The 15573-nt window shown below is 51.9% G+C and overlaps 1 protein-coding gene across 18 annotated transcripts in view; it reads left to right on the plus strand.

Moving 5' to 3' along the window:
- The window catches only part of AFDN (afadin, adherens junction formation factor), a 97764-nt gene that overhangs the window by 49590 nt on the left and 32601 nt on the right, over positions 1-15573 (plus strand). For all 18 annotated transcript variants that reach the window (XM_059401426.1, XM_059401435.1, XM_059401430.1 and 15 more), the window contains 4 exons: positions 1215-1358; positions 2834-3032; positions 6798-6901; positions 8918-9004. In XM_059401426.1, the coding sequence (XP_059257409.1) occupies positions 1215-1358; positions 2834-3032; positions 6798-6901; positions 8918-9004 (534 nt within the window). The remainder of the gene's footprint in view (positions 1-1214; positions 1359-2833; positions 3033-6797; positions 6902-8917; positions 9005-15573) is intronic.

Here is a 15573-nt window from a genome sequence, read left to right on the forward strand (position 1 = left end):
TCCCCGTGGGCATGTGCGTCTCCACGTGTCCACTCTTTATACGGACATAAGTCACGTTAGACCTGTTCCCTCCCGCATTCCTCTCACTGCTGTCAAGACCCTTGCTCCAAGTAAGGTCGTGTTCTGAGGTGCACGGGGCTGGGATCTTAGGGGACACAACGCAGCCCGCAGAAGGTGGTAAGCACTAGAATAAATACCCTTCAAGGGTTCTTTCTTACCAGACCAGTATTTTGTGAGGCTCCCAGCTAAAGGACAGATCCCAATGTGAAACTGGGTAGCGCGTCGCTCTTCAGCACACGCAGCCAGGTGAGCAGCACAAAGCGGACACCTGCAGGGGACACGCGCAGGAGGAGAGAGGGGCCTAGCACTCGCAGTCGCCGCGTCCCGAAGGCCGGGGCCGGGAGACAGAGGAGCTCGCGGTGCCTGTGTGTGAGGGGCTCAGCGGTGCGCAGGGCGTCCCTGCGGAGCCTGCCCTGGGATACTGGGCTTTTGTAGTCGAAGACAGGATCTGCAGCCTCAGAACCTGGGGCGGGGTTTTTTTATTATCACAGTTTATAATTTTGCATTTTCCCCACAATTTCTTAATCTCATTTAAAATAGTTTAGTATGGAAAGAGGCTAGTATCCTCCTTGGATTGCGTCAGCTGGCTGTAAAATAAATCATTACAGGGAAACCTTATTCAGACCCCAGTAACTGGTGATCAGAGTGGTTGTGATGTAAATGGTTGCTGGGTCTTATTTATTAATTTGTTTGCTTGTCAGAGAGAGCGCACACAAGTGGGCAGAGTGGCAGGCAGAGGCAGAGAGAAGCAGGGTCCCCGCTGAGCAAGGAGTCTGATGTGGGATCGATCGGAGGACCCCGGCATCATGACCTGAGCCGAGGGCAGCAGCCTAACCTACTGAGCCACCCAGGCGTCCCATGTTCACAGTTTCTAAGAGGATTTTTAAAAAATGATTTATGAATAATTGAATTTCATTTACATTTTATATTTTAGTAAAATAAAAATTATGTATTTTAGTGAAATTAAGCCATCTAAAAACCTTTATTAGACAATGCTTTTTCAGTTCAATTCAATGTTAATAGAAGTGTGTTCCCTCAAAAACATTCTGCGTTTTAAAATTAAATTAGCAAGTTATTACATTTTTAAGTGTTACATGAAGGGGAATATTTATAAAATACTTTCCAGTCATGTCTCCTGTTACCCTTTCCACCAGGCAACCACTCTGCTCACCATGGACAAGTACTCCGCGGAGGACATCCCGACCGTGAACAGCACATGCTTCAAGCTGAACTCCCTACAGCTGCAGGCCTTGTTACAGAACTACCACTGCGCGCCCGATGAGCCTTTCGTCCCCGCGGTGAGTGCCGCCCGTCGGCCGCGCGGTGGGCCAGCAGCCGGGCACTGTTTGCTTAGGGAAATGTCCAGTTCCAAAAGGTGCAGGAGGGGCTGCTTATAATTACTTTATTTCTATGATAGATAAGCTACTTAGTCATCTCCTAAGATTGTATTTCTGGTTGATATTTTGAGTTAGGATTCAGTACAGGAGGTAGAAAATACACAGGCATTTTAAGTAGAAAGGCATTTATCCAGAGAATTAGGTTCTTAGAAAATGATTGGAAGGCCTGGCAGGAGAGGAAGTTAAGAGGTTGCCCACAGTCCCAGGCTCACCACTGTGACCTGAGGCTAAGAGGCCCCAGAGCTCCTGCCACAGCATGGACATCAGTGTGCCGTGGGCACAGAATGCCCCTCAGGGCCACCACCCAGCCTCCTGTGCTGCCAGCGGCAAGCAGCGCAGCCAGGCGGGCTGCCCCGGCCCGTGCAGACGCCTCCTACTGGTGGGAATCGAGTTCTGGCATCCGTGCCTCTGGAGCGAAGGCATGGCGGGGCCAATGGCCTGCTATACGATGTGGGCTGCAGCTCCTGCGTGTAGATTAGGAAGGCCGCAAGTGCTTGTCGTCACCCGCGAATAAAATCTGCTCGAGGCCGGAGTGCTGACGAGGGAAGTGCCGGAGGTGGGTGGGCCGACCCCAGGATTGACTTCATACCAACAGAAGACATGTATACACAGTAGCTAGGATCAGCAACCGCGGCAGATGCGCCCAACAGGAGAGCGTCTAGAAGGTCCCATCACTGTCGCATGCAGGAGCACGGCGTGGCACCAAGTTGTGCATTTGCACATGTGCACATGGAAGTGCACAGCAGATGAGATGCACTGCGCGTGTGCACAGAAGTCTGGCACGGGGTGCATACGACACGTGTCCATCTACACGGGCTCCCAGAGCAGGTGGTGGGATCTGTGGTGGGGGCGCCCGGGCCGATAGGGCGGCGAGTGTTGCTTCTCCCGTGAGGGCTCTGCTCTGTGACCCGGGGACTTGAGGTGCCGTGTTCACTTCGTCGAGCTGTACAGTGAAGCTGGGGGAGCTTTCTTTCCCCATTAGCTAGGAATAGACATTTCTGTCCTGATTTTTTACATTCGCCCTTGTGTGAGTTTTTTTCTGTCATTATGAATACTGCAAAAATTGGATCATTAGCACCTGGATGTTAAATTGCAAGGGAAAAAAATGGCTACTTTGGCAAAGGGAAACTGTTTTCTTATGACTGAACAATTTCTTTTTAAGGCTGCATATTACTTGAGATTAATCCTGACTGTCTTGGCTCACGTGTTTGCAGGGTGTGCTTCACCAGCGACTGTCGCCCGGCACGCCGGTGTGGGCACACTGGGAACGCTGTCCCTCGCAGCCTCGCCTGCGTGTGTGGCCGCAGCGTGCACGAGAGGTCTGAGTGGCAGCCCACTGGTGTGCCGTGCTCACTGTGCGTCTGTGTTCTGACCAGGACCTGATCGAGAACGTGGTGGCTGTGGCCGAGAACACGGCGGATGAGCTGGCGCGCAGTGACGGGAGGGAGGTGCAGCTGGAGGAGGACCCCGACCTGCAGCTGCCTTTCCTGCTACCGGAGGACGGCTACTCTTGCGACGTCGTCAGGAACATTCCGAATGGCCTACAGGAGTTCTTAGACCCTCTGTGCCAGAGAGGTGAGTCCCGCTTACTGTGCCTGGAGTTCGAGCTCTGACCCGACTCCGGTCAGCATTGCACCGGGTGGGGGTGGGGGTGGGTGGGCGCACATGTGTCGGGCCACATGTGTGGGGCACACACCGTGTGCTTCTGGAGAAAGCCGTGTGGCAGGACGTGAAAGTGAGCATTTCATGGTGTTGTGGAGTCAGCATTGTCGCACCATGAGGCTCCCGTGGGTGTGCTGGGACCCTCCCATGTGGCCCCACCCGCCAGCTGTCACAGCCATGTTGCCGCCTGGCCTGCTAGGAAAGAGGACCTTTGGTTGCTCCTCTGCTGGTTTTTGGGAGCTGGGAACTTGGCTCTTCCCGTGGAAATGATCCGTGCATGTGGCTACCCGTGGAGTTGCCGGGCAGCACGAGGGCGGCAAGCACACCGTCTCCACTCGCACCCTAGCTCTGTCCCCTGACACTGCCCTTCCAGAAGACGGGCACATGGATGGCAGGCACTCGTGGGGACCAGGCCAGCCGCCTGTGAGACGCTTAGACCTGTGGCACAGGGCGCGGCCATAACCTCGCGTTGGCATAACTGCCACTGTGAGCACGTGTGCCGCGCCTGCCGGGGCTCGGGAGCCACGCTCTCGCTGGGCTTGTCTAAGGGCAGCAAGCTCCCCAGGTCTGATCCCATACCTGTTTACATATTCTTGTCAGAATGGGGTGTAAAAATCTCACACGTGCTGGGAGTCGGCAGTTGAAGCTGCCGACTCTTGGTCTCAGCTCAGATTCTGATCTCAGGGTCCTGGGATTGAGCCCCTTGTCAGGCTCCCTGCTCAGCGGGGAGCGTGCTTGAGATTCTCTCTCCCTCTGCCTCTTCTCCCCAAAATACCACGTTTACACTCGAAGCACAAATTCCTAAATCAGACCCCAGTTCAGCCCCAGTCTGCTATGGTTTGTAACGTGGAGCTCAGGTGAATTGAAAAAACAGATTCAGAGTTCAGGAATGAGCTTAAACAAAAATGACAGTGGCGAAGTGAAGGGTTAGTCTCGCCGACGTGAATTCGGTGAATGTGGTTTTTAATTTCAGTGACTGGTTCACATGCTACGATAAACAGATTGTTATGTCTCTGAAGGTTATGACAGTTTAAAATTTCCATTCTGCAAAGGCTGCTGCTTGTAGTGAAGGGAGGTGCGTCAGTAGCCAGCATGTCTGGTTGTGCTGCGAGCACGGACTCCTGTTTCTGCTCAGCCCCGTCCGCAGAGCAGCAGAGCTGAGGCGGGTGCGTCCTCGAGGAGCTTTGTGTGAAGGAGGAAGGCGGCCGGGACGAGCCTGGGCTCATGTCTGGGACCAGCGGGGAGGACAGAGCTCCAGGCTGCAGTGACATCTGAGAAAGCCTGTCGGGTGTTGGGCGTCCCCATGTCAGGGCTCCTATGGGGGGAGCCCTCCTGCCCAGCAGAGCAGGCCCAGACTGGTGGCCGGCACCCGTGTGTGGCCTCAGGGCCGAGCCCAGGGGCCTCCATTGCCATGCGGGCACTTCTTGTCATGCCTGCAGGGCCAGGCCCATCAGCACTTGGCGCACCCACTTGTGGGGGACAGCCACACACTCCGGCTGGCTGCTGCCCGCACCACTGTCTGTGCCCTCTCCGTGCCCCCCACCTTCCACTGCCCTCAGTTGCTTCATGGCATGTCGCTGCTGGATCTCCGCCGCCCCCCCCCCCACCTTCCCTTCAGCCCTGGGAGCTGAGCACGCCGGCAGTGGAGCAGGACACCCCGCTCCCAGCCGTCGTTGGTATTAACCCCCTGCGCCTTGCCCCCCCCCCCGCCCCCCCATCCCCACCCCCTGTCCTGTGCCTGCTGCTTCACTCACACGCTTGGGTTTACTTTCTGAAGTCCCGGTCAGGTAACCCTGTGTCTAGAAAATCTCAGCCTGGGCTCCCGACACTTAACGCCACTTTCCCCACAAGGGGTTCTATGTTCTCTTGGGACATTTTTGTGACAGCCCTTGAAACGCGTGTGTCCGCCTGTCTCTGGGGTTGAGCTGGAGTCCTGGGGGCCAGGCCCCCTGACCCTCAGCACCCAGCCCAGGGCTGCTGGACGGCGAGTGCTCAGCTCTTCACTAACCCTGTGAACAAGCGCACGGCGAGACGGATTTACTAGCATTTTCCAGATCTGTGTGTGTGGACTTGCGTACGCAGCTGTCGGTTCTGTGATGTGCGCCGCAGAGCCAGTACTTGCCAGGTCGGGAAAAGTGAGCTCTTGCCCAGGTGGTGAAGTCTCCTCCATGACTTCCCCTGAGGCTCCCAAAGTGATTGATTTCAGAACATACGTGGTATTTCATCACGGGCTTGGCGTCCCTGCCTTGTTCTGTATGTGTCAGATGATAACACAGTCTGTTACAGAGGGGCATTTACAAGACTTACAAAGAACTGGGTGTGTTCTTTTATGACATCAGTGTTTTTAATTCTTCACGCTCAAGTCTTTGAACCAAATAAGGGACTACTGTGTGCTCTCGATTTATGTTCCTTTTGTTTTGTCCTGTAACACAGTTGTGTGAGAGAAGGCTATAAAACCAGCACAGACTTACACCTGATCTGAGATGCATTCCTTCAGCTAAGAGCAAGAAATGTCTGTTTGATGTATGATCCAGCCTTGACATTTGAAAAAATTAAGAAAATAATAAAGATTGTTTATTTCAAAATTGTCATAATCACAGTTCCAAGTGGGGGAAAGAGAAGTTGTAGGTATATTTTAGTGAAAATAGGTTGAAATGGTGATTTTTTTAAAAAAGGACTATAAGTTTATATCTTTATTTTTACTGTGCTCTTTTGACATCTCCTTTTCCACTTACTGCAAAGAAACCTCTTAAGTGCCCCCAAATAACGGGCAGACTTTCCTCACGGGTGGAATCCTAGAGTGGGAGAGAGTGCTGGGAGGCACCAGCCAGGGCTCTCCCCAGTCCCAGGGGACTAGCTGAGGCTGTGCGTGCTGGCAGGAGACGTCCGTGTGACATCGGGCACGCGCTAGGCTCCTCGGAACTGTTGAGCTGCCAGTAGTAGGAAGACCAGGCCGCTCTGGAGAAAACAGAAGAATGTGCAAGGCCCGTGTGAGACAGCTTTGTCCGGAAGGTCCGGAGAAACACAGAGTAAGACCTGCCGAATGCAGAGGGACATATTTTGAATTGAAAAGTTTACTTTCATAAAGCTGTCATTTGTTGATGAGAATATCATAAGTACTTCTCAAAACATTATAAAATGATTCTGAAACTTATTTGTAAGACATTTAAGTGACTGGTTAGGAAATGTGGACAGAGTTGTGTGAAGGGGCCCATCCTACAGGTCCGACACTGTTGTGCCTGAAACCCGCAGCGCCCAGGGTGCGACACTGGGCAGACGTGTGAGCTAGGTCACTAGCTGTTGGCTACTTGTTCGCAGCGGTCTCTGTCGAGAAAGGCCTTCCGGGTATTGTTGAGCACTTGGTCATCAGGGAAGGAGTTACAGTGCACGTCGGTGATTTCTCATAGAAACAGGGAGAAAAGCTCTTTGAAACAAACAGGAAGGGGCGACCAGTTTCACTTTTCAGCTTGGTGTTGAATTCCCTCAGACCAAAACAGTGATTTTAAATGTCTGAAAGTTCCATTTCCAAAGGCAGTCCGTGTCCATAGAGGAGGAAGAGGAAGGGTCGTCTGTCTGTAGGTGCTGAGCCATTGACCCTGGTGTTGCCGCCCTTCTTGGAGATTATGTGGCTGACTTGCCTTGCTTTTCAATTTTATAATTTGCTTGTTTTCTCCTCAGGATTCTGCAGGTTAATTCCTCATGCACGCTCACCAGGCACCTGGACAATCTACTTTGAAGGTGCAGATTACGAGAGCCATCTTCTGCGTGAGAGCACGGAGCTGGCAAGTATCACGAGTGTGACGGGTGTGGCACACACCCACCCACGTCTGTTCCTTACGGTGTGAAAATGTCATGTAAACTCGTTCTGTGATTATAGTGAGCATTGTTGTGATAAGAGTATTTTAAAATCATCTTTAAGTATTGATTTTATTTTTAAAAATCTGAAACTAGGATTTATATACATACATATTTTTTCCAGGCCACGTCTGTACGCTTTTGTCCGTAAACAGAAATATTTCTGCCCTCAACTATACCAGCCTTAATGTTAATACATATTTTTTAAAAGATAATATGATAGCCTTACGAATTTTATTAGAAAATGTATTTCTTTGGTAGAACTATTTTCTCCTTATAGTTGGTTCTACCTTGTTTTAAATATGTGTCAAATCACTTGCTGGTAATTTTGTATCTTTTGGGAGCGTGGTCTGTCCTCTCTTTACTGGCTTAGGGCATTGCGGGAAGAGTTCTGCTTTGCCTCCTGCCGAGAGTTTTAAATAACAAAGACTGTGTCCCTGTGCCTAGCCTGGGACTGCCACATCTGATCCATAGAAACAAAGGAAAGTCTTCCTTTTTGAACTTCATTGTGGAGTTTCATTTAAATGTCTTTCACATTATCTGTCTTCCTGTAATTACCATTTTCATCTTTTTAAGCCACTTAAGCCTTCAAAGGAACAAACAGATGGGACTGTGCTTTGGTCCAAGTTCCTTGGGGTCAGGCTCAGTGTGTTGTGTTTGCATGTGGCCGGGTCTTCCCCTGCCCGCCAATGGGAATCGTCCAGTGTGCCTGGGCCAAGGGTTAGAGGTTCTGGGGTACAGACACAGGTAGCTTCTGACGCTCTAGAGACTTCCTTGTACACCCGAAAATACTGACCAGCAGCCTGTCAAAGCTGTTCACCTCTTATGTATCTAAATTCTAAGAAAATGTAGGTTGTGTCAGTTGGCGTAAGCTGGCAATACTTACCGCAAAATAAAGCACGCACTGTGTTTTGTATATCCAATTCCAAGTTATTCGTCGTGGCTGAATGGCCTGCTAGAGACTGGAGCGCGGCCTCCCATCTCCAGCGGCCGAGGGAGCGGTGGCCGCCCCGCCGCACGGGAGCCGGTCGCCCAGAGCCTCTGACCCGGGTACGGTGCCTCTCCGCGCGCTCTAGGCCTCCGGAGTTGTTTGCCACAGTCCGGCTGATAGCCGTTCCCGACTCCCAGGTTTAATAGGACAGCAAATACCTTCCTGGACGGGACCACGGGTTATTCATCTTCCTAGTGTGCTCAGAGATCCCTTGGGAGCGTTCAAGTCTTAATCTCAAAGAAAAACAAATTATTTTCCTTCCAGTGTTCTCTCACTGCCCTTGGTTCTGAATGAATAACCCCATGTCTATAACTACCATGTGTTGCCTGCCCCGTAGGGTGTATGCACTGGTGGTTTTCTTCTGTAATGTTGTTTCTTCTTTGGGTGAGGTGTGACATACGGATAACATGTAACTTAGCGGACAGCTCCGCGTTTGCTTAGGGTTCAGTTCAAGGACTGACCCCGTCCCTGAGCCCAAAGTACTTGGAGCAGTGCTGCCCGCATCTCGGGGTGGCCCAACGTCCCGTGAGCCCTGCGTTCTCCCAGGAGACTCATGTTAGATCATCTTTCTTACAGCTGACCTCCCCATGGGTGCTGTAAAATAAGTTTGCCTTTTTTCTTTAAAAAACATCTAGTAATTTATATTGAAAGGTAATACAGTAACATTTTAATTTCATTTTTATGATTGGGTTTTTCTAATCTGATAGTAATGGAAGTGTACTTTTGTTTTCTAAAATAAGTTCTTTCATGTTTAATAGTGTTCATGACTAGTGTCCTCACGGCTCTGGAGGCAAGAGGACTGATCCTTTGCCAGTCACGCCACGAGCCCTATCTATAATCCTTGTCTGGGCCGTTAACCACAGCGAATGTGATCGGTCCTGTCACTCGTGACTGAGTAACCTAGAAACACTTCATTTTAGCCATAAAATAAACGTTTGTTTCCGTCCTCCAGGCTCAGCCTCTGAGGAAAGAACCTGAAATCATCACTGTGACTCTGAAAAAGCAAAACGGGATGGGTCTCAGCATCGTCGCAGCGAAGGTGAGACGCGGTCGGCGGCATGAGCTGTCCCTCTTCACTCTGCACCTTGAGTCAGTCAGCCATGGGCCGGAGCTGAGCATGGGGAGCCCTTCGCTGCCTGCGGACAGAGCGTGCGTGTGGTTCTGCTTCTCGGGGTGGGGTCCGTGGAAGGGTCCACAGCGCTCAGGCAGCGCAGGGACGGCGTCCTGCTGTCCGGGGGAGCTGCAGACAGTGTGACCTTGACACCGAGTCACTGGCACTCCTGAGGAGCAGGTGGAGGCAAAACTTGATGAACCACAACAGGCACCAGAGAAGAGGGGTCCCTTAGTCCGAGACAGGAGTGAGGGCTCGCACGGGGTCAGAGCGAGGCCTCGGACAGCTCCTCGAGTGCTGCTGCACACGTGCGTCCCTGCACACTCATTACCCAGGCCACCTTCTGCGTCCCCGTCCAGGCATGCTCTTCCAGTGGGTGTGCGCGGGGCCAAGGAAGTCACCTCTGTCCCCTGGGCCACGTGTGGGTCCGCTATGTGCCGGGTGCCACAGCCTCCCACGGGGAACACCCCGGCCAGCCTTAGAGTATGTGGTTGGGAGCCGCACTGATGGCGTGAAGCAGCGCTGCAGGCTGTGTCAGGGCCGTCGGAAACCCGCCTGGCTAAGGGAGAGTGGTGCTCGGGTGGTTCTGGAAACCCTGATTGACACGTGAGGGCTTTGCACTGCGTCTTGTAGACTCCACAGAGAAATGAAAGGGACGTGTTGGAATCGGCATTTCAGGAAGCCGCGTCTGGGAAGGGCATGGTATGTAGGATAACTAGAAGAACCTGGGACCCCGGTGGGGCTCCAGCTGGGAACCAGCTGGCCACGGGAGCCTGTGTCAGGTGTGGACAGAGCGACAGAGGTCACAGCAGTCTGGGTCTGAGGTGCCAGGTTACGTGGGGTCACCCAAGCTGGGCCAGACGGTAGATCTAGAAGCTGTCAGCCCAGCTCATGGCCCAGAGTCCCTTACTCCTGATGAGGGTCATGCTTGTGGGCCATCGTTCCAGGCTGTTCTAATTTAATGGACCCACAACCCAAAACTTTCCAAGTTGTGAATAGGAAGGTATCAGACATGGACTATTTTCTATACTTACCAACTGAATCAAATGCTCATTTTGGGGGAAAAAAAATACCAGGATGTTACATGCCACACTTTGACACAGGAAAACTTTAACCTGTACATTTCCTGTTACGTTTATACGTACGGATCCTCTTTCCCTGCTCATCTTGCTTGGGGTCTGAAGTACTGACCTGTGAGGTTGTCAGCACTTCGGTCTTCTCCATCTGTTTCTCTGCAGCCTGGAAAGCTGTGCTCGCTCTCAGTACAGAACCACCTGGTCTCTGAAAGGCAAAGTCCTATTTCCCTAAGCGCCTCTGATCCTTATCTGTAACCCCTGACGGCATCGTGCACACAGTGGGGCCCCACGCAGGCCCCTGCCCCCGCCTCCCCCTTGGGCCTCTGGCCTCTGTTCTCGCGGGGTGGCCAGGTGTCCATGGGCAGTTAGGACTGGGACATGGGCTGAAGTCCCAGTCACGCCTCCGTTCATGGTGCCCGTGGGGGAGAGGCCCCAGGCCTGCGTTCTCCCCCAGAAGTGGTTCCAGATGGCAGGCCGTGGGAGAGTCCTCTCACTGCCGGGAGGGGTCCCTGCACCCCTCCATGTGGAGGTCCTGGGGCCAGACCGCTGACTACAGCTCGTCTGCCTGGCCTTCACCCACTGCCATCACCTGGCCTTCACCCACTGCCATCACCTGGCCTTCGCCCACTGGTCGCGCAGCTCTGTTTCTGTCCTGGTGATGGGTCCCTGCACTTGCTCACCTCTCCTAGCCCTACCTGTGCTGACTGCCCCTCCCTCAGGGCTCCCACACGGTCTGTGTGCACCTGCCTTTGTGCAAGGAGGCATGGGAACGCAGTGTGCTCTCTCTAGTCAGTAGGAAGTACTTGGTCGTAGAAACAGACAGCACTCTGACGGAAGTCTTTGTGACTTGTGCTAAGAGATCGTGTAGCATGGCGACCGACGGCCTCACGGAAACTGGGAACATGCAGGATTCAGCTTCCAGTTATAGGTAGTTTAAAGAGGAGGTCTTCTGTTCCTTTCACTAGTACCAGAATAATAAACTCAACTTGAAACTAGTAGTTAATTGTCAGGCACTGTTTATTCCAAGAGAGACTACCAGGTGCCTGTTGTGTAAAGACAGAGTGTGATTTCCACTTTGTAACCTTAAAGTGTCTGCGTGTCTGTTGCTGGCATTTTCTAGACTGACACATTAAAAAAAAAGAAAAAAAGATGTCTAGGAAAAATAGGAGGAAAGTATCAGTGTCAGCATTTCTAATTGGGATATGGGATTTCAGAACTGGGGCTCCATGGGGAACAGGAAGAACACAGGACATTAGATAGAAATCCAAAGATCGCCTTTCTTCTTCCCAAAGCTGGAGCGGAGAACGTGGCTTCTGTGCCGCGTCCGCAGTAGCCTGGCTGCTACGTCGTCTCTGCAGGTGGTGGGGTCTCCTTGCCCTGTGGCTCGTGCCCCAGCTGCCAGCCGCAGGCCCCGCCGCAGAGCCAGAGAACCCAGGACCGAGAGCAACCGCTCAGTGTCTTCATCCCGGCTCGCCTCGTCCCCTAGCAGTCCCCGTGGGAGGGAGGCCGTGGGGGCCGCCCCTTCCTTTCCTGGACGGGGAAGGTGGCGTCCTCCCCAGCCTCCCAGGGATTCCCACACTCCTCTTGTTTTCTGGTTCGAAAACTTGCCACAGTGAAAGCATACATTGAGAACTAGAAAAAAAAGTAATAATACAAGTTTTTTGAAGAAGAGATTCCAGATTTAATGCTAAGGTGCCGAATTCATCAGCTTTAATATTAAATAATAGACGTAATAAAACGAAGTATGCCCCTGGCTCTCGGGATAGCCCCCCCCCCCAATGTCTTTATCAGCACACACGCCCTTGCTTACTTCAGGGGCGAAGCAGAAGTGACTACGAGCGAGTGCGTGACGTCAGAGGCCGCTGCTCCAGGGCATCTGCCGACCGAGCGCGCGTCCATGGGGGCCTTCATGAGCAAGTGCCTCTTAAGCTGGAGCTTGTTGGGCGTGCACGCATTAGTGGGCAGACCCTGGTGGGCAGAGAGTCTCAGACGAGGGGCTGCAGGCAAAGGCGCAGTCATTGTGGAGCCGTTGTGTTCTGTGCGGGAGCGTGGAATTGGGGGCCAGCCTTCCGGGGTGCCTCTGGGAGAGGGGAGGCGGGACCGCGCCTCATACAGCAGTCGGCGCGCTTTTCCTGCGGGGGCCCCGCTGGTGAGTGTCCTCTGCGGTGCGGGCCTTGCGGGCTCTGCTGCAGCTGGAGGGTGGCAGCCGGTGCGGGAGTGGGGCTGTGTCCCAGAGGAACTTAGAGTCCCTGAGATCTTGGCGGGCTTGTGCATTTTGGTATCGCTCAGAGAAGTAGCCATCGAAGGGGTTCAGTCAGATAAAGGCCTGACAGGGTCAAAGTAAGGTTTCGAAAGTTGATTGTCAGTCCTTCAGAGAGCATGGGCTCGAGGGGCTCAGATGAGGGGCTGCAGGCAAAGGCGCAGCAGCAGCCCCCTGGAAGGTGACAGAGGCGTGGCCCCGAGAAGCAGCCACGGGGTGGGGCAGAGCACAGTTGCTGAGGTCGGGCACTCGGTTTTGTTGCTGTTGCGTGTTTGTGGAATGACTGCGGTCTGTGTGATGGATGAATTAGCTATAGGGGGTGAGAGTGAAATAGCAGGACGCACCGTGCTCCTGTCCTCAGCGAGGAGCATGTGGATGCGGCGTGTCCTGAAAGCAGGGCAGGGGCGCGACGTCGGCAGTCAGAGTCAGATGTTCAGTTTTGCACGTACTACCTTTGCAAGCCAGGAAGCCAGTTTAGCTGGGGAGCGGGACATCATGCAGCAGTTGGATTGATGGGTATGGAACTCAGAAACTCAGAGCCAGAGACAGAATTTGGGTGTCCGCACACAGAGGGATGTTCTGGAGAACGTGACTCAGGCTGTGGTCTGTTTAGTGGACATTGTGCCCCTTGAAGACGTGAATAGGGCATTCATGTCTGCTCTTGAAATGACACGTGAATGTCATGGTTCCTGGCGGCTTCACGAAGTGTAACCTGTTATTCTCTAACTGATTTGTAGTATCTTCAGTGCTAGGAAAGGAACATTCAGCAGTGAAAATCGGAAGTCGCTTAATTATACGCGCTGCTAAACAGCACTGTAAGGCTGACACGTCGCATAGGTCCGCATCTGTTACAACAATTAGAAGAGATTGGTTTTCAGGATTTCAAGAATGTGTTTTAAGTGCCAGGCAGGCCAGCGCACGGCCAGGGGAGGGCTCAGCACGACGGGGAGTTGTCTCGTCCCTGTTGCCAGGGCTCGCTCGCGTGTGCTCCTGCTGGTCCTATGGCACGGGATCTGCGTGTGCACCTCGCAGCCTTGGAGCCCCGAGCAGATCACACCGGACAAGCACAAGGACAGGCGCGTGAAGCCGTGGGGAAGGTCTGACTTGGCACTCGCTGGCCGCACGGTGCCCGCTGTCATCGTGCTCCCTCCTTGGAGCTGCACGGTTGGCGCAGAAGAGCCTAGAGGCCCCAGTGACTGTTCCTGGTGTCTGTGTGGTTTGTGTTTTCTTTAAGCTCTTGTGGTCTTCATATCTGGCCCAGCCTTTTTTTTTTTTATTTTTTTCCTAATTAGTGTGTGGCTAGCTGCTTTGAGCCTGGACGATGTTTTGATGTTCAGCTTCCCGACGCTCCTTCCACAGTGCGGTTCGGTTTTATGAAATCCAGATGATTTGGAAGAGTATGTGTGTGCAGTTTACTTTTTTAAAATGTTGCTTTGGGGGAAGTTTAGTATGCTCCTTCTTACTCATCTGTGGGACAACACAATGCTTCCTGTTTAATTTGGATTTTTAAAATACAAACAATTCCCTCTTTATTTTCCTAGCTCTTTTTAAAGTTTAATAAAGTACCAAGTGAAGGCAAGTCAGAGCTGACTGGTTACGTAAGAGTCTGAGCGCGGCGCTCACTGCAGTCCGTGCTGGGAGATGCTGCTCGGTGTCCCGATGTCCAGCTCGGAACTCTGCGGACCCATGTCCTCAGAGACCAGGCTCTGGCTGCTGTGGGACACCGAGGGAAGCAAGCAGTTTTCTTTTCCCTCAGTTGGAGAAGTTGCTGTAGTCCCGAGATCAGAATGTGGTTCTCTGTTGTCGGAAGAACAGGACTGGTGGTGAGTTTCATCAGGGTGCTGTTGTGTTGTGGGTGTCGGGCAGACTCGGAACTGCATTCCACGGCTGCTTCCATTAGAACTTGTTGAAACCTGCCAGTGATTAACTCGCTCATGAAGCCGCCGCTTACTGTGGCTCGTAATTACACACCCCGGGTTTGTTGCTCTGTATTTCAGTGCTGCACATTTTTAAGGTTCATAAAAAGAAAAGGTTCCTATATCCTTTTTGCACAGGAAAAAAGCCCATAAATGTCCTTGTGCTGATGATAACGTGGTGAGGATGGCTCACAGTGATGCTGGGTGCCTGTGGTCGAGCGGGTGGGGAGCTTCCCGCGGATGCATGGGGGGCTTTGACTGGCTTTGAAACCCATCTATGCTACAAGTGAGGCTAGAAATGACCATTTTAGAGATACATTAGGATATTTTACTATCTTTTTAAAAGATGAACAGTTGAATAATATCGTAAAGGTGTTTCAGTTTGCGCTTTTAGATTATACACTGACTTTAAGTCTTTAAATCTTAAGTAGTTTTAAACACACACACAAAAATTGCTGTGCCTTAAAAAGGAGAAGATGAAAACAATGTTTCATAACATACCACCTTCTCACTGTTTGAAGAGTAAATTCCTGACACGAACTACAGTTCAGTCCTTTGAAAAATTTGAGACCTTCATTCTCCCATTCTTTAACATCCTTGTGACCACACGGGAAAGAGCTAGTCAAAAAGATGAAGTCCGGAAATTTTAGGTCCTTTTTAAAATCAGTTTCAAAGTACCCAGTGTGACTGCAGAATTTCTTTCGTGGAAGTGCCAGAAATAATCTTCCGTGAAGTTGTATGAAATGACTAGTGCTATGCCTTCCGTGGTAGTTCCTGAGTTTGGAAATAATGCTTTATAGTTTTGTTTTAAGAGCAAACTAGTAACTTGTATAAAAATAAAAAATTATTGTTTTTTACCTATTTTGTAATAATGGTCTAAGCACTGATTTCTTGCATTGATGAAAGTATTGAATTTTATTGTAGTATTAACGTAACAGAAACATTGAACGTTAATGCTTTAAAGCAGAACCATTTCACATCTAGGACTTGTGGTAAGAAATGATCTTTCTGTGGCTCGCTGCTGCACGCAGGGGATCGGCGTGGGACATCCCAGTCTGAAGAAGGTTTAGGCTGCCTCAGCCTAGCCCACTTGCTCTCAGCCAAGGCTGGGGAGTCCGCCCTCACCCCTGCACGGGGCATACCTGCGTTAGCAGTGGACGGGAGCCAGGAGCTCGCCTGCATTGGTCTCACCCCTTTCGTTCCCAGAGCACTCTGAGATCTCAGCAAAGCCCCGCGCCTTTGCCC

Source organism: Mustela nigripes, chromosome 5 (assembly GCF_022355385.1).
Source record: "Mustela nigripes isolate SB6536 chromosome 5, MUSNIG.SB6536, whole genome shotgun sequence".
Lineage (NCBI taxonomy): Eukaryota > Metazoa > Chordata > Mammalia > Carnivora > Mustelidae > Mustela > Mustela nigripes.